Consider the following 25,105-nt stretch of genomic DNA (forward strand, 5'->3'; position numbering starts at 1 on the left):
GGCTTTGTCTTCTAGGAGGATTTTGTGCCGAGTGGCTGTTGGTTTGTAGAAGGAAAGCTGTTGATGAATTGAAATGCTTCATCACTGGTCTTTGTGAAGGAAGAGCTGCTTTTCCTAAATGTTGAGGGTTATTTTCAGGATTCTCACATGTAACAACATGGGAGTGTGTCTTACCAGGAGAAGGTGTAAGTTCACAGTCAGGCCGTTCATCAAAGCCACTTCTTCAGATTTGGCTCCTACAGGAAATAAAGCACTAGTTCAAGGACTTGGTTTCATTTTGATCTATAACATGGAGTCTGAACAAACTGTGGCAGGCTCCTGTAGCTTCTAGTTCAGATGGTTCAGCTGAGACGACAAGCAGATAGTCGCCAAACAACAGTCACACCTGTTGATGTTCCACTAAACAAATGAATGAGCGTTGGGTTTGAATGCAGCTTATCTTCAGAGCAAGTCAACTATGAATTAAATGCATTATAAAACAACAATGAATTATATCTGCAGATGAAATGTAGCTTCCTCAAGAAACACCAATAGATCTACTATAATATAATATACAATAAAAAAATGTGTGTCCTACCAACAATATTAGCCATGAGGTCCTCCATGTTGTTTTCAGCCCAAGCCCAGGGTCGAGAGCCCTCTGTGTGGCCATGAACGCCCCTGGAGAAGAGGCTTGGTCACTCACGGATCATTTCATTCAGTGTGAAATAAATCATGGATCGTTTCATTCAGTGTGAAATGAATCATGGATCGTTTCATTCAGTCTGAAATGAATGAGAGGACCTACGTCTTGGCCCACTTGTCCAGCTCCTCGTCCAGGTACTTCTTGACCCTTCTGGGCTGAAGTCCCAACGAGTTTCCCGCAAAGTAGACGCAGTCCTTGGTGCCGTCCGCCAGCGACAGATCAGCTACACAAACACCAACAAGAGCCTTTAACGCATTGCTCCTAACGCAGAACCCGCTGCTGGTGTCAAACGCGGCGCGGTCGCTTACAGGTCGGCAAATCTGCTACTTTGGGCACCAGGAATTCCTCCCTGAGATGCCGCAGTTCGTCGTGCTCGTCGAGGTACGAGGCCACCTGTGCAGATGTGGGGCTGTGGCCTAACAAGGCGGACACTCGCTCCAAAGTGTCTCTCGGAGTCGAACCCACAAACTGATCCATTGCTAAAGGGCTTGGATGGGAGAGAATATATATTTTCATAATTCTGTGTATCATCAAACTTCTAAATTTCCATGGAGCTCAGTCCGGTTTTGTGAATCCTTCAGAGGTTTGTAACCTGGAGGCGTCACAGATGCCCAAAGGCTGTGGTGTCTTCTAACCTTCCATGTCATCCTCCTTTCTACAGTTCAGCACCAGAAATGAAAGTGCTTCGTGCATGTTTGTAAAAAATTTAAATAAAGTTGTGCTGTTAGTGCGATTGTCTGATTTGTCTTTTGTAGCTCAACGTGTCCTGACATTGTTTTGCTCATATATCGACTTTTACTTCGCAGCACCCATAATAACACTTGGTATGATCATCTATAGTTCAATAATGAAGGCACCCTGTCGTGAACTGATAGATCAGCTGCATGGCTACTCATGTAACGTACTGAAAGCTGTAACTCACTGTAGAATCAGCTGGTTTGCAGACGGGCGTCCTCTCCCCAGACAGTAGCCAGCGAATGTGATGAAAATGCCCTTTAACCCTCTCTGTGCTCAGCCTCGAGTTAATTATTGTTCCAGTGAGTCGACCTCAAGCTTGAGATAAAAGCGGAACAGAACATGTCCGTTATTACTCCCTGTGTATCTAATTAATTCCTGTCATTTAATGTTCCTTTTTTGCCGGGAGGGAGTTCCCTGTTTTTGCAGTTTCACTTTCATGGTGTGTAATGAGAGACTATGACATGAGAGCAGATCAGGTCATGGGTTCAAGCCCACTGTATTCTGTTACTGAACCCCCCAGGAACCAGAGCAAAGGGGGCAGCGACCTATAAAAACACAAACTGGCTTTGACGTAAGCAAATCGTATGTGACATAGAGTACTATTGAGAATGTTTCATGAGTAAAATAACAGGATGTAGCATTTACTGCACAGTGAAAATGTTAGGCTGCTGCAGTGGCAGCACCGTCACAGAGAAGTTCAAAGTCACTGAGTTATGCAATTTGGACTGAACCAGAGGAGTTTGACATTTGCTAATAGGAATAAAATCACGTGGTGTTTCATAGTCACATTATAACCAAAGAAGTGTTCCCCTTTCTTAAAGCGTTGAGCTTTACACGTAAAGAAGGCGTGGGCTCAGGTCCCAGAGAAGCTCACTCACAAAGCATTATTACAATAACAGCAGGCGTAGGCTGCACTAATAATAAACTAAAAAAGAGTTTTATAAAAGCTGAAGCCGAATGTGCTTTTTTTATTTTAAAGATGTCCTCTTCTAAAGTAGGAAATGCAATACATAAGTCCAGATTTAAAAAAATGCATAAAGTCCATTCCTGCCATATATCATTTACATTACTTGTCCACTAGATGGCAGCATTATTCTACTAACACAAATAATTATTAGGAAAAGGAAAACGATTACAAAATTTTAAAACCATGTGCATAATCTGCGTGTTTCATTTCCCCAAACTGCTTAATCTTTGTATCATTATTGGTTTTTAGTCAGCCTGTATTTTTAGTGTGTACCGCATTTATTTTTCAGGTTGAACGTTTTAGACATAACTTGTTAGTTAACTGTGCAAATTGTTGCATAGTTTACTTGTTGTTAACTATGCAACAATTTCTTTTGGAACATTTGTCTTAAAACAAAGATTTTACACAATAAAACTGATCAGATGTGAGATGATTATATATTTAATTTATTTGGGTTTTAGCGTCTTTTATCACCAATAGTGTCCATTTATGGAAGACTTTGTACATAAACAGAGACAAGCGTGTGTAAGATTCCCAGTCTGTGGCTAAAAGGTTTATTTCAAGTGTTGTTCAACTGTTGTTTGTTGTGTTGCCTATAATTATTGTTTTCACTAATGCGCCTCAAAGCTCATGTTAACTTCAATCTGACAACAGGGACCTATTTAGTCAGAACCAGTTACTGAAGTGACTCCTTCTCCTGATTGTAAACTGACATTATTTATTTTTAGAAAATGTTTCATAATTCAAATATGACAGGTTGAAACATTAAATCCACTCATACAGTATGAAAGAAGAACCAGGCGTCAATGAGTGTTCGTAGCGGTTGGAGCAGGTTATGTGTGGAGGGTTTTGGACGGATGAGCCTGAAGACATGTTCAAAATGACGTTTTTAAAAAACAATATGGTCGCAAGATGTTGGGGCACGGAGCCGCTGACATGCCTCTTGTGTTTCCTCCCTTGTTTTTCACAGACAAGGATATGTGACATCTGGAAGCGCTCAGGGGGCAGGGCTGAAACGCCCCCTCTCTCGCGGCTCCAACATTAAAAGGCAGTGTTTTCTCACCCATAAAGACGTCCCAGCGAAGAACCACCACCGCTACTACTGCTGCTTTGAAGCCAGAAGCTGCGGCCGATGCTCGGCACAGGTGGAGGATGGAGGCGAGGTCCGATGTGACCTGATGAGGTTGGATGAACAGAGACGACTCAGTGCTCTCTCTCGTCTTTTATTAGTAAAATGACAGATCAAGAATAAGCAAAGCAGAACGCTTGCAGGCGTGAATGTAATGTATCCAATAAAGGATCCACGGAGCGCAGAGCCACACATTAACACCTGTAATATGTCAACACATGCAAGTCATTATCAGATTTATGTCAGCGGTTCACGTTTCAGTGTCAAACACGCTTTGAAAGCGTCACATACTTTGATCATTAAGACATTTCTCTGATGCTGCTGGAGGAAAAATAATTATCTCAATTAGCATTGTGTCTGCTCAAACTGTGGCCTCACACATAAACACTCTGCTGGTTTAATGTAAAAGGCTAAAGGTTCGATGGAGGCTCTGGTCACTCTGGGGCTTTTCTTTCTGACTGTGTGGGATGCTTAAAATAAAATGATGGATCAGGTAAGTCAGGGCTCAGAGGGGTTTGCGTCAGGTGCAGAAGCGTTGCAGCCAAATGTATGAAGCACAACCTGACTCAGGATTAACAAATCAGGACATCAAACCTAAACAATAGAATATTCATGAGTGGTTCTGGGTGAAACTTATATTGTTTTGGATTTTTAAAAATGTATATTACGTCATGATCAATTTGATTCAACTGTGCTACATGAATGTAATCATTACATCCAGAAAACTCCAGCATCATCGCTAGAGTATTTGTTATTTGTATTCAGTGTTTTCACTCCCAGTAACCAACTGTTGTTCCCCAGACAAAAACAGTGACTCTATCAAAACCAGTGCAAACATCCCAATTGTAAAACATCGTTAAAAACAGAAGGTGCCCGACTTTCTCATGCAGCACTTCAGTGAAGACTGAATGAAAAGGTGGCGGCTCCACAGCAGCTGGTGTTGCTCTCAGGTCCTTCATTTAGTGCAACGCTATGTCTTCAGTGTGTGTTGTCTCCAGCGCGTGATGTTTACTCTCCCTGCGAAGCCTGACCCTCTGTCTCAGCTCCACAGGTTCTCGCTTCTCTGTGGTGGGAAATCATCAACATGCAGAGATAATGAACTAAGTGAACACGATTGGACTTCTATTCAGAGGAGTCACTGTGTTCCATAAATAGGAAAAGGTGAAAGACAGAATTTTGGGCGGTTCAGAACACTATTTTTTTTTTGTATCAATACTTTCCGTATATTTGGAATCATTGTTTAGTGTTATTATAAAATCTACAGTTTAGACAGGCTACAATGGTAGGTTTGTGTTAAACTAGTTTTATACCTTTATGTATGTTGTACACATTGTTTCACTGCTCGCTCACTTCCTCTACAGCTGCTCACATGCTGTGTTGTATTACTGTACATTGTATTACATATGTATTACATGCACTAGCAACTACAGTCTGTCCTACAAATGTCTTATTAAACGTACTTTTTTTAATACTTTGTGTTTATAAATATCTAGAAAAGTGTCTGAAATACTTGTGGATGGCCTGGTGATTAGTTTGTTTGCTTGGACATCTGTTAAATGACGTGCTCTATTCTACCAATCATGTTTTCCCGTTTGGAGCCCGTGACTCTAGACGTGTTTTTACCGTGAGTGGGTCTAAGGGGCGGATCATTTATTGATCTGCATCCACGTGCTCCGTTTGGAGACGAAGCCAGTTGCAGGAACGGACCTCACACTGCTTTTACTGCCTCCTCCCTCCCCCTGTCTCTTTGTCATCCGCTGATCTGCGGTCAGCCACAGTCTCCTGCGAGTAGTGCGTCCGTCTCGGCCGCTTTTCTCCAGCTGCCAAGTCGGACCTTTCCGTTCGGTGGCGGTTGGTGCCACTTTCCCATCGTTTCTCCAGAGTCCAATGGGACCCGACGACTGGCTCCATCTCACTGACTTCCTTTAACCCGCAGCCGCAGTCATGGACTGTTACGCGTCTGGTGCGTCGCGCCTCTTGTTCCGTGGATATTTACGCGTCGCGCTGCTGTGGCTCGTAGAATTAGGAGCGTTGGCGCAGCAAGGTGAGTGAACTGAACATGTATTCTCTGTATAATGTATATTTTACCCCTTTTGGGTTGCACCTTTGCACAGTATACGCTGAATGACCCGGCTGCTTCACCTTTACCTTCAAAATAAAAGGTTTGGCTTTTTGACACAGCAGAGTCTGCTGTGCTGCTTGATTCCCATCACTCCACGGGTCGTGAGTTTACATGGACCTGCAGAGAAGAGAGCAGCTCCTCGTAGAACGGTTACATCCACACTTTAGTTCTGCAGCCTTTCATTCACCACTGATCTGACTCAGCTTTTAAATTTACAGCACGTGTGTCAGTCATAAAAGAAGAAGCTTAATGTACTATTCGGCCCAAAAACGAAGTTCAAATGTGAGGAAACCGACTTAAAGGTAAATGTAACTCAAACAGGACGATAAAACTCATCTGTGAGACAGTTCTGAGCGCTTAGTCTCAAACCTGACCCAGTGATAAATAAAGCCTTAATTTCCTTTCACATGATGTGACTGCTGGGTCTCGTTGTGCGTTCACCCTGTCCTCCATCTTGCAGATGTCTGTGTCTCCAGGGTCTGACACCAGATCAAAGCCTGTGATCATAAACTTTGAGGCGGAGTGTCATAAAATCAAACACTTATAAGACAAACACCAGGTTGTTCTGAGCCAAAACAAAGTCTCCAACGCCTGTGGTAACTTGAGGACGTGACAAAGGCAAACATGTTTGTCTTATTTACTCCTAAGTTCTCTAAATCCTTCCTCTGGTATTAAGATGCTTTAAGCCACACTGGTATTTGGAACCCATAATAACGGCTTTTGTCCAGCCAGACATGTTCAAATCCACTCAATATTATTCTCAGCTGTTGTCAAATGTGTGAAGTTACGGGAGTCATAGGAGGATTTGTCTCTTGATTTAAGCAACAATAATAGATGTAAATGTATATTTCACCTCTATTTCACCCAAAACTGTATATGTAACTACTGCAGACTGAGAATTATTCAAACGTCTGAACGCAACGGCGTTATTGTGCAGTGGATCAGCAGGTCACCAACAGCAGACACCTGAACGTCTTGGGCTTTGTCACATGGCACGATGGGCTGTGTGTTAGAGATCACGGTCCTTCCAGATCCCCACAGAGCACAGATTCAGGCTGGGTTCCACTGTACAAGACGCCCAGCCAGGTTCTAGAGAGGCCGTCATAGTCACCTGACCTCAAGTCAGCGCATGGCTCCATGTCCAGTAACCCCTTTCAGCTCCCGCATACGTCACTAAAGACAGAAGAGGATATGCTCAGTAAAATATAATCACACATTTCCACCCCATTAGCAATGATTCTGCAGTGAAAAACTGATGACCTCAACGTGTGCTCAGTTACGCTTTTGTCCTTCAGGCCAGACTTATAACCCATTGTTTGGAGTCTGTACTGAAACTCTACTAAGAGACTTTACTGTTGGGTTTAATTTAGGACACTGACTCACCCAAAGGTTCATCAGGTCAGTGATGTGCAGTTAAAGAGGATTTTCCACCTTACGAAGAACAAAGCTCAGGGCAAAATGGAGCTTCAGGCTCAGACCCTATATCTACTCACCATAAAAGATTCTTCAAACGTTTCTCTTGAAAGCGGTTGACATTTGATCGTCACAAGGAGCCAGACAAACGCACGGAGGCGTTTGTTTGTGGAAGAGCCCTCTGGGAAACAGACCTATAACCTCAGCTATGTTGACACCACACTCTGGCAAATTAATCTGCTTGCCTGAGAAATTCCCAGTGGAGGCCCTCAACATCTGGGCTGGTGAGGGCCTCCCGTTCCAGTGGGATCTGCTTTTCCTCGGGGGCTCCTTCATTAGCGCCCCCCCCCCGTCATTAAGCTGCCGATCGGAACACTTTAGGCAGCAGCCAAAGCCCTCCCCCTGAGAACGCGGCTGTTTGCACGACCTTTGACCTCAGCTCCTATCAATGGAGCTTCCAGACGAGGTGTACACGCAGTTGAGCGACGATGTAAACAGCATTGGCTTTAAAGGCGCTGTCAACGTGAGACGCGGCCTGTAAAACCGTGTTTAGACTCAGGAGCCCTGGTTTTCACTAAGACCTGTCTATTCAAGACATCCTAAATACCCTGAATGTTTGTTTTCCCTGACATGGCTTTACTCAGCCAGCGCAGTCAAACAGGAGAAAAGGTCTGTGCTCTGGAAGAAGAACGATTTGCTCTTTGTGTTTATATTTGGTGTAGAAATGCCTCAGTTGACGACTTTGACCTGTTTCGCTTCACAGATGTAGAGCTTCTTCTCAAAGCATCTCAGCAGCTTGAGCTTCCAGGTGCAAGGGGTGTTAGGAGGCTTGTTTCTGGGGTGGGCTGTGGAGACATGCTTACTTTTAAAGCACTTTTTTATCTTTTTCTTGGTTTTTATTTGCTGTCTGCTAATTTCTGTTCATTAACATTTTAATTTGTAGTACAAACAGAAAGCCTCATGCACATGGAAGCACATGGACGAACCTTTGGTTGCTCGCAGAGTAAAGTTTGATGAAGCAAATGGCTGGATGTGATGCACAACGTCCACACGCGAAAGCAGTGATGTGGCCACACACTAACGGATCAGCAGATAGAGAGTATTTAAGCAAAGCACCGGGAAAAGCTCAGGAGAAAGCAGTTCAGCCAATAAAGCAGATAATGGATGACAGAGGGTAAAAACAAGTGGGCGTGTCCAGATATAAGCGTTGTGCCTGTAGTGAGAGAGAGAGAGAAAGAGAGAGAGAGAGACAGAGCAGGCCAGGGATCATAGTCAGGACAAGGCCACTGAGTTGATTTTGTTTTGTCTACAAATCTAACGCCAGCGCTGTAACACAGCGTGACGTAAAAGCATCTGATGATCACCTCAGATTCTTTTCATTTCCTCCTGATTAAACTGACAGGTGTGGGAGTTGACCAAGCTGAATTAAAGGTCACATTGGAGGTCACGGTTTGATGCTTGTGTTCTCAGCCCCAGAGTGTAACCCAGGAGGCCATCGGGTTTTGCGTAACCCACATCGCAGCACTGACTTCGACTCCTCCGAGATCCAGAACACGGCCATCCAGGACCTGATCTGTGACCACTCGCTGCTGCCGGGCTGGTACCGGTTCAAGATCAACAACAAGCCGGCAGAGATGCCCACAGCCTGCGTCGAGGTCAAGATAGTTTTCAGTCCTTCCACTTGTCTGATCCACTCTTTGTTTGTGTGTCTGATCCCTGACCAGCTAAATTATATCAAAAATAAATACAAGAAAAGATCATCATAAATAGAGAGTTTAATACAAAAAGCGACTCCTCTTACAGAACAGTAACAATAGTAATTGTAACAACAAAACAAATGTGGTCTAGTAAAAAAATCATCATCACTTCTAAATCCTTGTTATTAAATACAAAGATCTATTGTGTCTCACTGAAACCTGGCTGCAGCAGGATGAATCTGTTAGTTTAAATGAGTCGACTTCACTAAGTCACATCAACTTTTATGTTCCTGCAAATACAGGTCCAAGTGAAGGAGTGCCAACTATCTATAAGTCAGTTCTGTTCATTCATTGTCATTTGTATTCTTACCATCCTCCTGTTGTCATTGTAATGAGCGACTATAGACGTCCACTGTCTCAACACTGCATTCAATTCACTCCTAGACTCTATTGGGGTTGAACTTGATCATTTAATAGATCTTCCCAAAGACACTTTGTTATCTGACCACTTTTTGCTAGTCTTTTTAATTTACCATAACAGACCTTAAAGATGTTGAAAAGTAATTTCAATACAGAAGATGTATATCTAATGATGCTGTAGATTTAGGGAGACATTTCATCTTTTCTCCACGTAGCTGCACAGAGGAGAGCCACCACTTTATTCCACTGAGGGGCTGGTAGATTGAATTGGTGATGATGCTGTAGCTTCGCTGTGTACATTAGAAACTGTGAATCAGCATGGAAGGACAGTTTAATAATATATAACAAGCACATTGAAAAAACATAGAAAAACATACGATTCATCATTAACCGATGAAAATAAAACAAACCCAGGAAAAAATGGCAGAGATAACCATTATAAAGATTTCTAGGATTTAGATCCATCCCAGCACAGAAACGAATGGAGTCACTAATGATCAGACGGTCGCCCACACTGGTTCTGCTGCAGGTTTATTTCTCTATAAAGAGGGAGTTGTTCACTGTTATCTTAGTTATATTACTACTTAATACTTAAACTTATACTTAAACCTTGAGAAAAATCAATCATCAAAAACTAAATAAAAAGAAAAACTCACATCTGCCAAAAAGTGGAATCATCCAGCATCCAGAAAATTGACATAATGGGCACCTTCATTCCACCTGGAGGGTGTAATAACCCACCCACCACGGATAATGACTGTTTCTCTGGATGCCTCCTGCAGATCAACCGCTGTGGGACGCAGGCTCCGGTGTGGCTGTCGTTAAAGGGCACCTCCCTGCCCCGACCCGGCGAGGTCCAGCAGCTCTCTGCCTGCGCCACCTGGCAGTTCTTCCACGGCAGCACCAAGGACTGCTGCCTCTTCCGCATCCCCGTCACGGTGCGCAACTGCGGCCAGTTCCTGCTCTACTACCTGCAGCCCACACAGGGCTGCATGGGGTACTGTGCTAAAGGTGATCGCTGCTACATTGTATTACTTGTATTTATAGCCCGATCCTGAGGCGACACGTGATGCATGTGATGTTTCAGTTTCCAGTTTGGGGTCGAGAGTTTGTGCAGCGGGTGAAGTGGAAGTTAACGGCCAGTGCAAAGGTGCGAGACCTGTGATGATACCGTTTCACTCACGTTACTGTACATGTTGTTATCGTAGTAAGTGTCTACGTGTGTTTGTAGCTGCAGCCCCACCTCTGCACACAAAGCCAGTGATCGCCCCACAGCTGCTGGGCCACAGCGTCCACCTCAGGTGCTCCTTCGTCCAGCCGCCGTGGAGCCAGGCGCTGGGCTTCCACGTGGTGTGGGCCAGACACATCGGCCACACCATGAAAGCTGAGATCAGGCAGGAATCCACGCAGAAGCCCTTCAGTCTGGTGGAGATGGATGGCGTTCACTTCCGGCTTGGGGAGACGGTAATCCCTGCCAGACCATACTATGCAGGCACATGTAGGGGGGTCGTGGATCACACTGACCTGTGGCTGGGCTCAGTCCCACCAGGAGCCGGCGGAGCAACAGCGTGTGTTATCATATCCGGTTAAGGGAAGGCAGGAGGAGGGTGGGAGGGTAAATGAGCTGCAGGTTGGGAAAGCCTTCCACCACATGCTTCCCATTTAAACCGCTCCATTCAGATCTGTACCTGGACGGAGGCACACGTGCACGGCAGGGCTTGTTCGTGTGCTGTTGGATCGTGCAGTCTGCGCGTTTGTAATGCAAGAGGTTGTAGCAAGAATTACAGTCAGTCATTGCTCCTGAACAACCAAACAAGAAACACTAAACAGCTGCAAAGCAGCGCTTTGTGGATGCATGGATACACACTTTAATTTGTTATTCCTTCTCATGTGGCCCCCGATTACACATGCGTGTCTGCAGTTGGATGTGGTCATCGCTGTCGACAGCAGCCACACAGAGGAAGCCGACGGCCCTCGTTTCCTTGCCAGAAACCATTACGTGATTAGATTTTTCCTGTGATACCATGTAAAACTGAGGTGATTTCACTGTCATCCAGCTGTGGACTGCTGCACGGCCGCATTTGGACACCCACAGATCCCATCTTTAACGAAGGTTGATAAGGTATTTTTTAACTCAGTGAAGCACGTCTTCAGATCAGAGCTGTAGTGTGGCCTACAAGGGGAAATCTTCAAAAAGATTGGAACTTAAATAACCAGAACTCAAGTCTCAAACCTAAATGAAGCACTGACTTTTTCTGGATCCTTGTTTCAGTTCTCCTGTAGCGTATCAACGTTCACTGTTAACTCCAGCCAAGCGAAATCTGCTCCAAAGGAAAGTGAGAGCTTCTTTGCTGGACTGAAGGTAAATCATATATTGTCATGTTTAATTTGCAGGTTCAGAGGTTTTCAGTATATTCCGCAACCTGAGACCAGAACGTATTGAAGTGTAACCCTCTTGCTCTTCAGTTTTCTCCAGACGTCCTCCACATCGCAGAGAACAGTGAGGAGCACATGGTGACCGTACGCAGCACGGTGCCCATCCCCTGCTTCCATCCCAACCACAGGCCTCAGTGTGGACTCCCTCTGGCTCTGAGCGTCCACGACCCAGGTCCAACTGGCAGAAGAACCCACAAAATCCACTAAACTGCAATTTATTTTGTTACGTTGTTGCCTGTTGGGCCTTTTTTCTGTTGCGTCCTGACTCAGGCACCAAAGACCAAACATCGTGTCGTGTCATCACAGCCTGTATTGCTGTTGTGCAGGCAGCTGTGTGTCATCCGTTAACACTAACATGCTGTTGTGTTGACTTCCGCAGACGGCCTCCAACACGAGGCCCCCAATGTGGCGCTGTCCACTTGTCAGGTGGAGCTGGAGCCGAGCGCCTGCGGCGACGGCAGCTGTGGTCGGGCCGCGTTCTTCGTCACCGCCGTCACTGATTTCACACGTGATGGCACTCGTTCGAGCCTAGTGGCTGCTCTGCCCGCGGCCTCTGCACCACAGCTTTGGAGAAGCTACGTCCCAGCACCTCTTAAGGTTAGTTATTGTGACTCTGAACAAATTCATTCATACACAGAGTGACTATTGTCACGTACATTATATTTATTTAAACTTATAAACAGAGATAAAAGTTTTTAACTACAATTAAGGGGTTGCAGGCAGATGATGACATACAAGTTTTGGAAAAAATGGTTACATGCCATTGAGGTTCTTCAAGAAACTTATTTTCTGGTGACTTAGAGATGTTGATCATGAAGATCAGTGATTTCTCAATAAGGTCCCTGACAACATTGGGTATTAGAGGCATCTATTAAGGTTGAATTCGTAGCTGTAGGTAGATTTTGGGTAACTATCATTGAGCGTGATCATGTTGTCTGTGCGTCTTATTAGTTTGTCGGTTGTTTCAGAAGTTATTGTGTGCGTGGAGTCAGATCTGGTCCCAATAAAGATCCAAGACTTGAAAATGCCCAAGGGTCCCAGAAACACCAGACACCAGTGTTCCTGACTCAATAAAGAATAAAGACACCAACAGAATGATATAATTATCTCAGTATTACTTTAATTAGACAGTATTTGGCTGTAATTACTGTGTTTTTCTGTAATGCTGTTTAGACATACACACGGTTATTTGGGAGCGGAGGGTGATTGTTGAGGGGAAAATTGTTTGATGCTTTGGCATGTTTGAGGTTCACAGATCTAAAAGGTCATTATCCTCCACGCAACGGCACAGCGTTGTGTAAGGAAGGAGGTAGTGTCTCTGAGAGGCAGGTTTCTCCATCTGTGTTTAGTGGAAACATCAAAGCATGGATGGCTGGAGGACCGAGCCGCTCTAACCTCTGGTCTCTGCCCTCAGGTCACCGTCCAGGATGTTCCCACTTCAACCTGCCACTCGCTGACTGACCCCCACATCATCACACTGGATGGCAGGTAATCTAACATGCATTAGTAATGGTACATTGCACAGATGTTGTTGCTTAATCTTTCTTTTGATCTGCTGTGCAGGCGATACGACAATCACCACACTGGCACCTTCGTCCTTTACCGGAGCCTCGTCAGGGACTTTGAGGTCCATTCTCGCCAGTGGGACTGTGGCAGCCGACACTACGCGGTGGCCTGCAACTGCGGTGTCGCAGTCCGAGAGGGGAATGAGGTTGGCGTCTTTGACATGTGCAACGGGCAGCTGCAGGAAACCAGGCCCCAGCTTACGATGAAGAGCCTCGGTGATGATGAGGGCATCCGTGTGCGGGTGCTGGAGTCCCACCAGGGGAAGAAGGTCACCGTAGGTATCAGTTAGTACCTGGTATGTTTATGGCTTTATGCATGAGGCCTTTGTGCTAATTCGCTGCTGGCTGTGACTCCCCTCTAGTTGATATTTCCCTCCGGGGCCTTTGTTAGGGCTGATGTTGGCGACTGGGGAATGAGCCTGTCCGTGCGGGCTCCCAGCGTCGACTACGCCAACACTCAAGGCCTCTGCGGCACCTTCGACCGTAATGGCAACAACGATTTCCAGGCCTCCGATGGCAGCTTGTACGGCCCCGCTGACCTGGAGAGTTTCCTAGAAAGCTGGAGGTCAGCCTGTACCTATTTATGCAACTCTTGGATTGTTTTAAGTTTCAGCTTTAGATTTATGGCTTCTGTTTGTGTGGTAGGATATCTCCTGGTGAGAGTTTATTCGACAAGACACCACCTGCCGTGACACAGAGAGTGAGGAGGCCTTTCTGCCTGTGCCCCAAAGTATACAGCACCCCCCAACACGCTAGCACGGGGACAGAGAGCCTGTACAGTCCCTCAGGTCACTCTGACTGCACAGCGTTCCACAACGTGGATTATACGTCTGTGTTCCCTGTTGTGGACACGACACTGGAATACATAAAGAGTCCAAACAGAGAAGAGAGCGTGGTGGATACGTCTGCCTTTGACAGTCGTCCTCTGGAGAGGGGGCACCTTCAGTTTCCCAGTGAGCCCCTCAAAAACAGTGACGGTAGCCGTGAACTGCTCAGTGAGTTCAGGGAGGAGCACCTGCTTTCGGTTAAAAGACGGAGCAGGCAAGCGCCGCCTCAGTTCCAGTCTGTCTTCAGTGCTCAGAGACTCAGCCAGGCTAATCTAGAGAACTTTGCCTACTTCTTTCCCGAGGATCACCTGGAAAAAGCCCGGCCAGAGGTGGAGCCGCACTGGCCCACGCCGAGCGGCTTGACCTCGGCCAAAGCTCTGGAGTTGTGCCAGATAGCTTTGGTGAACTCCACTGTTGGCACAGTGTGCCGTGGGCTTTTGGGGCGGCGCCTGGATGAGACAGTTGATCTCTGCATCCTGGACCTGCAGCTCAAAGACGACCTGAACTGGGAGGAGGCCTTGCTGCCATACCTGGAAAACGAGTGTGAGAGGAGACTGTTGGAAAACAGGAGCCAAAGGGCCTCGGCGTTGGCGTTGGCGTCTGGGGAAGTGACGCTAGCGCTGCGATGCCCCAACCTTTGCAATGGGAATGGACGGTGCACAGAGTGGGGCTGCCAGTGCTATCCCAGCTACAGCTTCTATGACTGCAGCCTGGCCATCAGTGAGTACTGTGTGGAGACGTAGTTCTGGTGAGCTTGAGTTTGTACCTCTTCAATGAACTGTAAACATCTCTCCCTTTAGGCCAACCAGTGGAGTTAACGGACCTGGAGAATGGCGGTCTGTGTGACATTCGAACCGCTGACTGCCGCAGGATTCGGGTCTTTGGTGTTGGATTCATCAACTCTCGGGACCTGAGTTGTCACGTCACTAGACTGAAGGTGAGGTTAAACTTCAGACTGAGCTATAAAGACTATAATGTTTCCTCCAAACTGTGATGATCTACCTCCTCAGTACATGAATGGAGCTTGGGTTCCAGGGGAACAACAGAGAACAAAAGCGACCTTCCTGAGCTCCAAAGCCTTAGACTGTGCTGTCCCAGCCCTGAGCACCACAGCCATTAACACCGAAGACTTCATGATGGACGACAAACCATACGCACGCTGGGAGGTTAAGGTAATGCCGCTTTAACCTTCATCAGGGGCTGCGTGTGTGTATTATTTCCTGCCTTTTCCGTCCCAGGTGGCCAATGATGGCTCCCAGTACAGCCGGGCCAAGGTGTTGACAGTCTACGATGGCGTGTGCCAGGTCTGCGAGGCATCGCGCTCAGGACTCTGTAAGTTAAAGGTAACTAAGTGTTTTTCTCTGTGATTAGTGTTTACTGAAAACATGGTCCAGGAAAATAATGCCCTTAAATAAAGAGGTGGCGATTTAGGAGCTTCCGTCCCACTCAACAAACACACAAAACAAAACCAGACCCCAAATAACACAAAACATAATACAAAAAGTGTTGATGTATATAATAGAGAAATAAATGTACTTGGCTGAAGTAAATGGAACAAAATTAACTGCTGAGGAGTCTTTAGAGTCTCAAATTATATTTAAGACAGATGTGACACAGTGGACGTCTTTATGTGCTGCGGTAGCTGATTTTGTAGATTATTTTTGTATATATACTATATATCTATATTCATAGAGCAGCAGCAGACAAACACCAACACGTTACTGATTTTACCAAATTCCTTCCTGTTGTTCACCAGGCATCTGCAGAGGAACCCAGGCGAACCCACACTAACAGATTCTTTTTCTGTTGGCCAGGAGCGAACATGTAACATCGATGGGATGTGTTTTGCAGAGGGACGCTCTAATCCTAGCAGCCCCTGCCTGCTCTGTGACCCAGACTCCTCCAAGTTCAGCTGGTCCGTGACCCGAGGTATTAACACCTCACTGTGCAGCTCACCCAACCAAACGCTAGCAAGCATTTGACAAAACGTGAACAGAAATGAAAAGGAGTGGACGAGTAATGGAGCCAGATGTAGATTTGTGGCCCGGCTGCTAAGTGTCCTCCTCTGACAGTAGGTGTGTGCTGTGTCTTTAGCAGGCCTCTAATGATGACTAATGTTTTTACGGGACTGTTCCAGCACAGGAGCAGCTGCAGTGGTCTGTCATTGTAGCAGCTGTCCAACTGCTTTCCTGTTTGTCTCCGCTGACAGATCAAAGAGGCAAATGTTTAGGTTTCCCAGCATGCCCTGACCTGTCGCTTAACCACGTTGAGAGAGAGAGGGAGGGGAGGAGAGGGGGTAAATCACATGGTTGGCCTCCACAGAGTGACAGGCATCCCTACTTACACCCAACATACCACATATCAGCTGTAATGGAGATAAACCAGCTAACAGTAAATGTCATTGTTATGGGAAAAATTGTGTCTTCCTTATTTCTATGCAGTTATTATACGATTTATGTTTTATGTTCTGCAATTAATATCTTATGTTTTGTCTTACTGTATGCATTTGACATTTCACCTAGATTGTTCAATGGTTGTCTCTGCCTGATAGACTCTCAACTCTAGCTCCCAAACCCAAGGTTGGGGACAACTCTCTCTCATCTGCTTCTTTATGGAAAAATTCCACCACAGTCATTAAAACAAAAAACGTATATCAGAGTGGGAGACCATCACTTTCTCCCTAATTAACAACTGTGGTCAGTGGGGGATGCTACGTAAGCTTCTTTAAAATAGCTGTTGAGAGCTCCATTTGGAGTTAACAATAATTCTACCAGAATGGTGTGTAGAAATCAAGCTCACTTGCAACATTGAACACCATGACTGTAGTGGTTAATTTACACTCAGGTCCGCTTTCTTCTTGCTTTCCAGTCAATGAGCCTCCCACCTTCCACCGACCGCAAAGTGGTCTGCGCACGTTTGCCGGGGAGAACTTCGTCTTCCAGTTCGCAGCATCGGACCCGGAGGGCTCTGCACTTCTCTTCCAGCTGGAGGACGGGCCGCAGGGGGCTGTCCTGTCCCCAGCCGGCCTCCTCATCTGGAAGGTCCCATCGCCGCTACAGGAAGGACGGCAGATGAGCCGCTCCTTCCGCTTCTCACTGTCTGATGAGTGCAACGCCCAGAGCATCATCACAGTAGAGGTAGAGTTGGAGAACAAGATGCTGATCTTGAAATATAACATATGCAACAGCCTTAGAGGTGTCTTCTTCCACCCCTATTACAGATCGATGTGGCGCCTTGTGGCTGTCATAATGGAGGCACGTGTGTCACAGATGTTAACTTCCCTGCTGGCAGTGGGAAGTACTTGTGTGTGTGTCCAGAAGGGAAACAGGGCAAAGCCTGTGATGAGGAGGTGGATGCATGTTCATCAGCTCCCTGCACGCTTGGGAAGTGCATTAACACGGCCAGTGGCTTCAGATGCGAGTGTCCTGCAGGACTGAGGGGTAAGCGCTGACGAACGCGCCATCGTGAGGTTGGAGCTGTACAGAATCAATGACTGTGTGTGTGTGTGTGTGTGTGTGTGTGTGTGTGTGTGTGTGTGTGTGTGTGTGTGTGTGTGTGTGTGTGTGTGTGTGTGTCAGGTGTAACATGCCTGGAAGATATCAATGAGTGTGAAAGGAAGCCATGTTTCCCGGGGGTCCAGTGCTTCAACAGCTTCGGCTCCTATGGCTGTGGCCCGTGCCCCAAAGGCATGGTGGGAAATGGATCAATGTGCACCGGTGAGTGTGTGCATGTTGTTACAAGGCTTATGAATATTACGGTGATATTACTATGCAAAGCGCTGACTAATCTATTTCCACCACTGTCACTGTTTTGCCTAAGTCATAATGCAAGTCCTACTAATTGTTTATATATATATATTTAATATTTCATTCTTTATTAGCTTCATTCTATAAACAGGTTTAAAGATTATTATTCTCACTCCAGGAAGTGAAGTGATGATACAGTACAATAATAGCAATAAGAACGAATATTTAGCCAAGTTTGAAACAAATCTACATGTGAGCTTGATTTAATAATAGGGCATTTCTTCTGCACTTGTTGCATAATGACGTTTTCCAAACCTGGAAGCCGTAAACAGACATAACATGAGTGTATCATGCTGCATAGTTCTAAACGGTCTATTTATTTATTCATTACCCAACGTCTTATATAATCATCAATGGAAGCTTTATCCTGAAGATGTGGATCCAGTTTAGTTCAGTTCGGTGGCGTGACTCTGAGGAGCAGTGAGTGGCAGACGGTACTGGTTCTGAATGGAAACCAGTTGGTAGAGGGCCACTGATGCTTTGCACAATGTGTTCACTTTGGTTCTCAGTAAACACGGCTGCTGTGGAAGATTTTTCTTTTTCTTTTTTTTTTTGTTTTTCTGTCCATGTTTCCACCTCAGCTGAATAACACTACCATGTTTGTCTACATCCATTTATATGAATTCACATAGTAAACACATGTGAATGCCTGCAGCTACTTTACAGTAAACGCTTCATCAACAGCAGTTTAAAACAGATCATCGTCAGTATCTGCGTGTGAGGCTGTGGCTTTCTTGCATATTTGTTGTTGTTATGCGAGTAATTAAATAACAGTAAAACTTGAAATATTTGCCTGGTGAAGTATTTGGTTCAAACAGCATAAATATTTTTATTGACCTTTGTAGAAGATTCATGGTGATGCCTCTTAAGTTTCCAGCTCCCAAAAAACATAATCTAAATAAATTAGATTTTTATGTTAAGATTAGGCCCAGTATAATAAAAAAATAACATAAACATATTATGTGAAAACAAGAAGAGGAAACTACTGTAGATTCGGTCCAGGGTGGGACGAGACCTCAAGGGAGAGATCTTAGCTGTACTGATGCAAGATGACTCAGAGTTTGTGGACCTGCTGCCACGTCTGAGGTCACTGCTCAACTTTGTTGCTAATCCCTCACTGCATGTGATCTAGAAATGGAATACTGTTACCTAAAAATCTAAACCATTTCGATGCACCCTTTCCTCACACAGTCCTTGGACCTGATGTCATCACTTCCACATCAGCCCCTCATCTGACTGTCTACAAGGTAATAGATATTTTGCCGCAACCACCCAAAATGAAGACCGACACCGTCTCAAGTGGCAGCTCCGTGCGGACAGGGCTGGACCCGCGCTCATCACACGCTACGACCAGCACTTGGAGAAGAGCTCCAGGCGTGAGTCTGAATCCAGATGCCCCAGAGGTGGAAACCAACAAGAGCATCAAGCCTGCATCAACTGAATCTGACGCTCGGAGTAAACCCCAGGGACTGGCCCTGAACACATCCAGGACTAATGCAGATTCTCTGAAGAACATTTCTACAGTCGCATTGGACCAAGCGAAGCCTGATCAGGCCAGAGTTAGCAATGCTGTAGCTAAGATGTCCACAACAGTGCACACAGGCAGACGAGCCTCAGGTAAGTCAGAAACCCCCTTCAACTGTGATCTGGTGTCATCTTGAGCTGGAATCATCCCCGCCGCCTGCTGAGCTGACCTCAGTTTGTCCCCAGGTCTGGTTCCGTCCCTGGCGGCCAATGTGTCGGCCACGTGTGCCAGCAGACCCTGCTTCCCCGGGGTTCAGTGCATCAACCGCAGGCCGCCGCACGTCGGCTATGTCTGTGGCCGCTGCCCCCCTGGTCTCCATGGCAACGGCCGCATATGCATGAAAAATGCCGGCGCGGGTACGTCGCTGCCTTTACGAGCTGAAAGACACTGGTGAACGGCCACGTCTGCTGTTGTGACCTTAAAATATTTAGTTTACTTTGTTTAATGCAGCAAGTGGTAAGAGAGGTTTTAAGTTTGAATCCCTTCACTGGGCATCATGTTTGTCCCGAAAGTCACACAACAGAGTAAAATGTTTGTTGAGATGAGTCAACCGCCCATAAACAGGACATGAGTTACTACAAGGCTGCACTTTTCTCTCACTCTAATTTGTTTGTGGTTCGTTTGCGCTGTTTGCGATCATGAAACTCCATAAATTTACTTTTTGCATTTCCAGCTTTTCTCCATCAAAAGCGAGAATGGTGTGAAATGGCTTTAAAATGTGCGTTTCATTTTCTTGGGAACAGTTTTGTGTTCGTACTGTGGTTTTTAGATCACAGTAAGTGAGAGCAGAGCATCTCTGCGACGCTTCATTTATCCTCTGGTGCTTCTCAAACCCGAAGCCTAAATTAACCGACCCTCAAACAGTCAAAAAGCTTCTGCAGGTGAACAAGGATTTCACATTTGACCTTTCGTCTTCCCTCAGCTTCCAATCACCTTTCTCAGCAGCAGTCAGTGGCCAAGACGAGCCCGTCCCTCAGACCCAGAAGCGAAGGGCTCCAGCTCATCTCGCCCAACCTGCCCACCAGCCACAGTACTGAGCACCTCTCCCGGCCCGCCAGTCAAAACAGTGGCCCCCCCCCCCCCCAGGCCTCGGCCTCATGGAGGGGAGGGGGGACCGGGAGGAGGGAGGCGGCTGGCGCCGCTTCGAGAGATGCTGTGAGGACAACGCAGGTCACTGCGAATGCTCACTTCACCCGGCGAAATCCTGCATCAGACGCAACGACGCGTACGCGAACAGGCCTCACTTCCTCCGGGGGGTTCGTTGCGGCCGACGTGAGAGTCTTCCAGGTGAGCCGATCATTTCTGCAGTGCTGAAACCAAGCGCGTGTTTGTACTGTAATCTAACTCACTGCTGTGAGTCCTCACGTCCACCTGGTACCCAGGAGTCACGTGAGGAGAGCCTCCTTCCAATGGGCAGCAGTCGTTACGCTTGCTTGGTGGAGTAAGTGTGGGTGATAAGCAGACAATCACCACGCAGGATGTTGATTTATGGCTATAGATTAAAAGAGCTCATCATGAGAGCCCGGATCATCCACACACAATCCAGGACCTTTACATCAATGAGGAGAGGCTGCAATCTCATTAAAAGAAAGCAGATTTAGACAAAATACAAAAATTCCCCCAACCAGCCCAAACCTGGGTTTATAGACACACCTTCTGCCCATGTCACCACCAGACATGTACTTCTATATTCTGTACTTCTATATTCTTCATTGGTCACTTTACAGCGTGGTAAACACCTTTTATCCAGTGACGGATCTGTGGCAATCGCTCCTTCACGCCATTAGGGGTGTGTTTATTATTGTCTGTTCCATGTGGCCCTTGATTTGTTGGTTTTCTCATGATGCCATTTATTTACTGTAAGAGTAGTTAAGCCCCTCTTTGGTTTAGTAGTTAGTTTCGGTTTAGGTTGATAATTCGTTTCCTGCATTAGCAGTGGTTTTAAGTTCTGCCATTTGTGTCTTTGACAGCTGTTGTATCTAATGCTCTCCTCTGTCTCCTCATTCTCAACAGTCACTGACTGGTGACACCAGTCTTACTCCTGAAGTAGTGACGCAGCCCAAACACACGACCCAGCCTCAGCCCAGGCTCCCACCCCCCCACACCAAACCCTGGACCCCTTGGAGGCCGTCCACTCCCCTCACAGCAGCGCTCACCTCCTCGGTGTCCGAGCTGGAGTTCTCCGCTGATGGAGACGAGGCCGAGTCCACGTCCAAAGGTCCAGATGCGCCGCAGATGCTCCCACCGCTGGCACCAACGCTGCTGCAGAGATCCACCTCCCAGCAGCTGGAGAGGAGCGGGGCGACGGCCTGCCCCGAGCGCCCATGTTTCCCCGGTGTCCAGTGTGAACGGGCCTTGGACGGGGGCTTCCGCTGCGGGAGGTGTCCCATAGGATACACTGGAGATGGCCGCGCCTGTCGAGGTACAAATGCGTGTCTCCAGTGTCTGCAGAGTGGGAAGCTGGAGGTTTAACATGCGCGTGCGTCCGTAGCTGTTTGCAGGCACGCGTGTGGACGGAACATGGAGTGTGCTGCACCCAATACGTGCCGCTGCAAACCGGGCTACGCTGGGGCTGACTGCCGGAAAGGTGGGCGAATACACAGCTCACACTCACTGCTTCCAGCTGCGATGCAGCCCCACATCAACGCGGGTGTGTTGCCATGTTTCCACAGCGATCTGCGACCCGGGCTGCGCCAACGGCGGCGTGTGCGTGGCTCCAGGTGTGTGTCAGTGCCCCAGGGGTTTCCATGGAGAGACGTGTCAGGAAGGTGAGACGTGTCCTTCCGGGCAAAGGCCATTTCAGTAATGCAACAAACGTCGCGGGTAATATTCTAAATATCATTTCTGCAGCTTTGTGTGAGCCTCCGTGTGAGAATGGAGGCACCTGCGTGGGACTGCACACCTGTTCCTGTCCTTATGGATTTGTGGGGCGTCAGTGTGAAACCAGTGAGTCTGTGCTTGTAGACCAGCGTGTATGTGCCGTCAGCATCGTACTAACTGGCTTGTTACTGGTGCCAGTGGTGTGCGGCCGTCACTGTCACAACGGGGGCCGCTGCGTGTCTCCAGACCAGTGCTGGTGCCCGCCAGGCTGGACCGGGCCCTCCTGTGATACGGGTGAGCCGATGTTTGTCACGCGTGCACGCGGGTCCGAGTGCTGAGCGCTGGCGCTTTCTCCTTCTCCTCCAGCTCGCTGCTCTCCCGTCTGTCTGAACGGAGGCGCGTGTGTCCGGCCCAGCGTCTGCGAGTGTCCTCATGGTTTCTACGGAGCAAAATGTCAGAATGGTAAAAGTCGCTTCTCTACTTCTTCCTAAGAACATAGACAAATCTCCAATCGCACTAAACGCAAATCTTTCAGGTTTTTCCTTTGTTTAAAACCTTCCCCTGCAGCCGTCTGCAGCCCTCCATGTAAAAATGGAGGCCTCTGCATGAGGAACAACGTGTGCTCCTGTCCACAGGGATACACGGGGAGACGCTGTGAGAAAAGTCAGCCCTCCATCCTTCATCACATGCTTGTCTTCTAAATGTGCCACCATGGTTGTTGCATCTCATCTTCTATGTGAATAACCTGTCCCTCGTATCCAGGCGTGTGTGAGCCCATGTGTATAAATGGCGGCAGGTGTGTTGGTCCAGATGTTTGCGACTGTCCTTCTGGTTGGCGAGGGAGGAGGTGCGATAAACGTAAGTGATGTGGAGACATACACATTTTATTTATCGTCAGCATCAACATGTCTGGCTTCTGTTTTCTCTCTGCTTCCTCGTTGGCCCTGATTCATAACACTTGAATTCATTTTAATTCAATTGTAATTTTAATTCAATTGTAAATTAAGTAGTGAATTTACTTATAGATGTAGTGTGATACTAGTGGCTTCTTCTCGGTATATATAGTTATAGTTAATGGCTAAAATGTATGTGTGTGCATATGTATGTGTATACAATCACTGATAACTAATCTAAAGTCTCGAAATTCTCTCCCAGCGACTTGTCTCCAGAAGTGTTTGAATGGAGGTGAGTGTGTGGGTCCCAACACCTGCCACTGCACCCCGGGGTGGCAAGGCATGCTGTGCCAGATCCGTGAGTGTCACAACACACACACACGTTTCAGTGTAGATACAAAAGCAGGAGTGGTGTTAAATACATTAGAATCTGAATGTAGTACAGGAGAATGTGTACATATGACAATAAAGGCTTTGACTTGATAGTGAAATAAGGGAAACTCAGTGGCCAATGTAAAACTATAATCTGCTGATCTGCTATTTTGTCTATTGATAATCTTATTATTATTTTTTAATTTCATTCATTCTTCCTGTTGTGTGCTGTCCTAAAGCTCAGTGTGAACAGAAGTGTCTTTATGGCAGTCGATGTGTCCAACCCAACGTCTGCGCCTGTCAGGGCGGATACTCAGGATCCCTGTGCTCCAGGAGGGTAAGAAGTACTGAGGAAGGTCTCAGATAGTTCACTTACATTCACTGCTGCACACATGCCAGTCGTGTCCTGCACATAAAGAAAACTGGAAACATATGAAAACACATCTCGGCTCATGCAGGTGGTATGCAGCCAACTCTCTGCACTGATCAAAGCAAAACGCAATGATTCACACAAGATTCAGCCTCACTGTGTGTTTAAATGAACATGGTGTCAGGGTCTTTGCAGCTGCAACGGACATTAAATATAAGCGCTGTGTAAATTGCAGACAGAATGTTTGAGAATCTGATGTCCAGAAATGGGAGAAGGACATAAATGTGAAGGTCAATGAAATAAAGTCCACAGTTCGACAGACTCTCAAATGTAATGTTGATGTTTTGTTCTTTTTTTTTGTTCGTAATTATACAACCTCATGTTCTGTTTTTCCAGCTCCCCGTTACCAAAGGCTGAGCCTTAATTACAAGTCTGAACAGTTGGAGTTCGGTTGGATTTTCTCAGCGCCATCAGCAAAGTGTCTGATCAAAGGAAAGCGCTGTTGTTTGAGCTCTACAGCACAAGCCCCAAACTCTTTGACTATTTATTTTCAGTGGTTGTTTTATATTGTCAGATTCTGCTTGTTGTATATATCTTAATATATAATCACTATTTAATCTGTTTTTTCTTACTAAAACGTTATGTATTGGTTGTTTTATAAGAAAATAAAGCTCCTTTAAAGTTTTGATTTCTTGAGTTTTCTGATTCAGCATACTTTGGTCTGTTATCGGGCAGAAGATGTCATTTTCTGCTCGTAACCTCAGGCCAGATGTGCTCCTGAGCAGTTGTCTCTATACTTTCCAAGCACACTGTAACCTAAGAACATGGAGTGCAGCCACACAGAGAAAGATGACAAGCATAACATTTACTTTAGCATGAGCTAGGTATGAGCATGAGCACATTATATAACACCATACTAAGGATGAAGGCAGGAATGAAGACTTAAAACCTCTGTTCCTTAATGATTCTCTCTTACTGGCCACCATCTCGAGCAGGGAAACATTTGACTTTGCTACAGGGGCCAGACAAGTTCACGGCCAGAGGGTCAGGGCCACTGGGGCTGCAAGGAAACGAGGATTAAAAGATTAATGAGGTCGCATCAGCTCCGCGCCAATTAGGATTCCACTCCGTCAGCCTCTCCCTGACTCCCAGAGCTAAAAACCAGTTGCCAGGTGTTTAGGCTGCACGGGCTTAGTTTGGTTTGTTTCTACCTCAAGTCCTTCAGAAACATGTTTTATTCTAAGCTGAATTTGAGATATCTAATCTCACTGTACAGGTATAAGATATGAGGACATTTAATATTGTAGTTCTTAATAACCA

The 25,105-nt window shown here is 46.4% G+C and overlaps 2 protein-coding genes across 6 annotated transcripts in view; one reads left to right on the forward strand and one right to left on the reverse strand.

Annotated features, from left to right (window-relative positions):
- The window catches only part of kynu (kynureninase), a 7,653-nt gene extending 5,890 nt beyond the window's left edge, over positions 1-1,763 (reverse strand). Inside the window, exons 1-6 of the mRNA XM_029134499.3 lie at positions 1,608-1,763; positions 994-1,172; positions 788-908; positions 578-660; positions 175-236; positions 1-57 (exon numbers count right to left, since the gene is read on the reverse strand). The exon at positions 1-57 is cut by the window's left edge and continues 15 nt beyond it. Of these exons, the coding sequence (XP_028990332.1) occupies positions 1-57; positions 175-236; positions 578-660; positions 788-908; positions 994-1,162 (492 nt within the window). The 5' untranslated portion in view covers positions 1,163-1,172; positions 1,608-1,763. The remainder of the gene's footprint in view (positions 58-174; positions 237-577; positions 661-787; positions 909-993; positions 1,173-1,607) is intronic.
- Positions 1,764-5,229: 3,466 nt separating this feature from the next.
- On the forward strand, positions 5,230-24,471 carry si:ch211-246m6.5 (von Willebrand factor D and EGF domain-containing protein). 5 transcript variants are annotated; one of them, XM_055506389.1, is made up of 34 exons: positions 5,232-5,563; positions 5,701-5,943; positions 8,525-8,709; positions 9,954-10,182; positions 10,259-10,321; positions 10,403-10,635; positions 11,444-11,533; positions 11,638-11,779; positions 11,987-12,204; positions 13,022-13,095; positions 13,171-13,447; positions 13,535-13,737; positions 13,818-14,719; positions 14,800-14,936; positions 15,010-15,171; positions 15,238-15,342; positions 15,814-15,928; positions 16,868-17,136; positions 17,220-17,439; positions 17,578-17,715; positions 18,997-19,422; positions 19,516-19,686; positions 20,253-20,617; positions 21,344-21,752; positions 21,822-21,917; positions 22,003-22,098; positions 22,181-22,276; positions 22,349-22,444; positions 22,517-22,612; positions 22,718-22,813; positions 22,913-23,008; positions 23,306-23,401; positions 23,655-23,752; positions 24,182-24,471. In XM_055506389.1, exons 3-34 carry the CDS (start codon positions 8,689-8,691, stop codon positions 24,200-24,202), a joined length of 5,856 nt encoding a protein of 1,951 aa, XP_055362364.1. In that variant the 5' UTR covers positions 5,232-5,563; positions 5,701-5,943; positions 8,525-8,688; the 3' UTR covers positions 24,203-24,471. The 5 variants fall into 5 exon arrangements, 3 of the variants coding, with proteins under 3 accessions (XP_055362366.1, XP_028989325.1, XP_055362364.1); XR_008693866.1 differs by lacking the exon at positions 5,701-5,943 and having other exon boundaries at positions 5,230-5,563; positions 23,660-23,752; positions 24,182-24,220; XM_029133492.3 differs by lacking the exon at positions 5,701-5,943 and having other exon boundaries at positions 5,231-5,563.
- Positions 24,472-25,105: the final 634 nt, after the last annotated feature.

This window comes from Betta splendens, chromosome 2 (assembly GCF_900634795.4).
Source record: "Betta splendens chromosome 2, fBetSpl5.4, whole genome shotgun sequence".
NCBI lineage: Eukaryota > Metazoa > Chordata > Actinopteri > Anabantiformes > Osphronemidae > Betta > Betta splendens.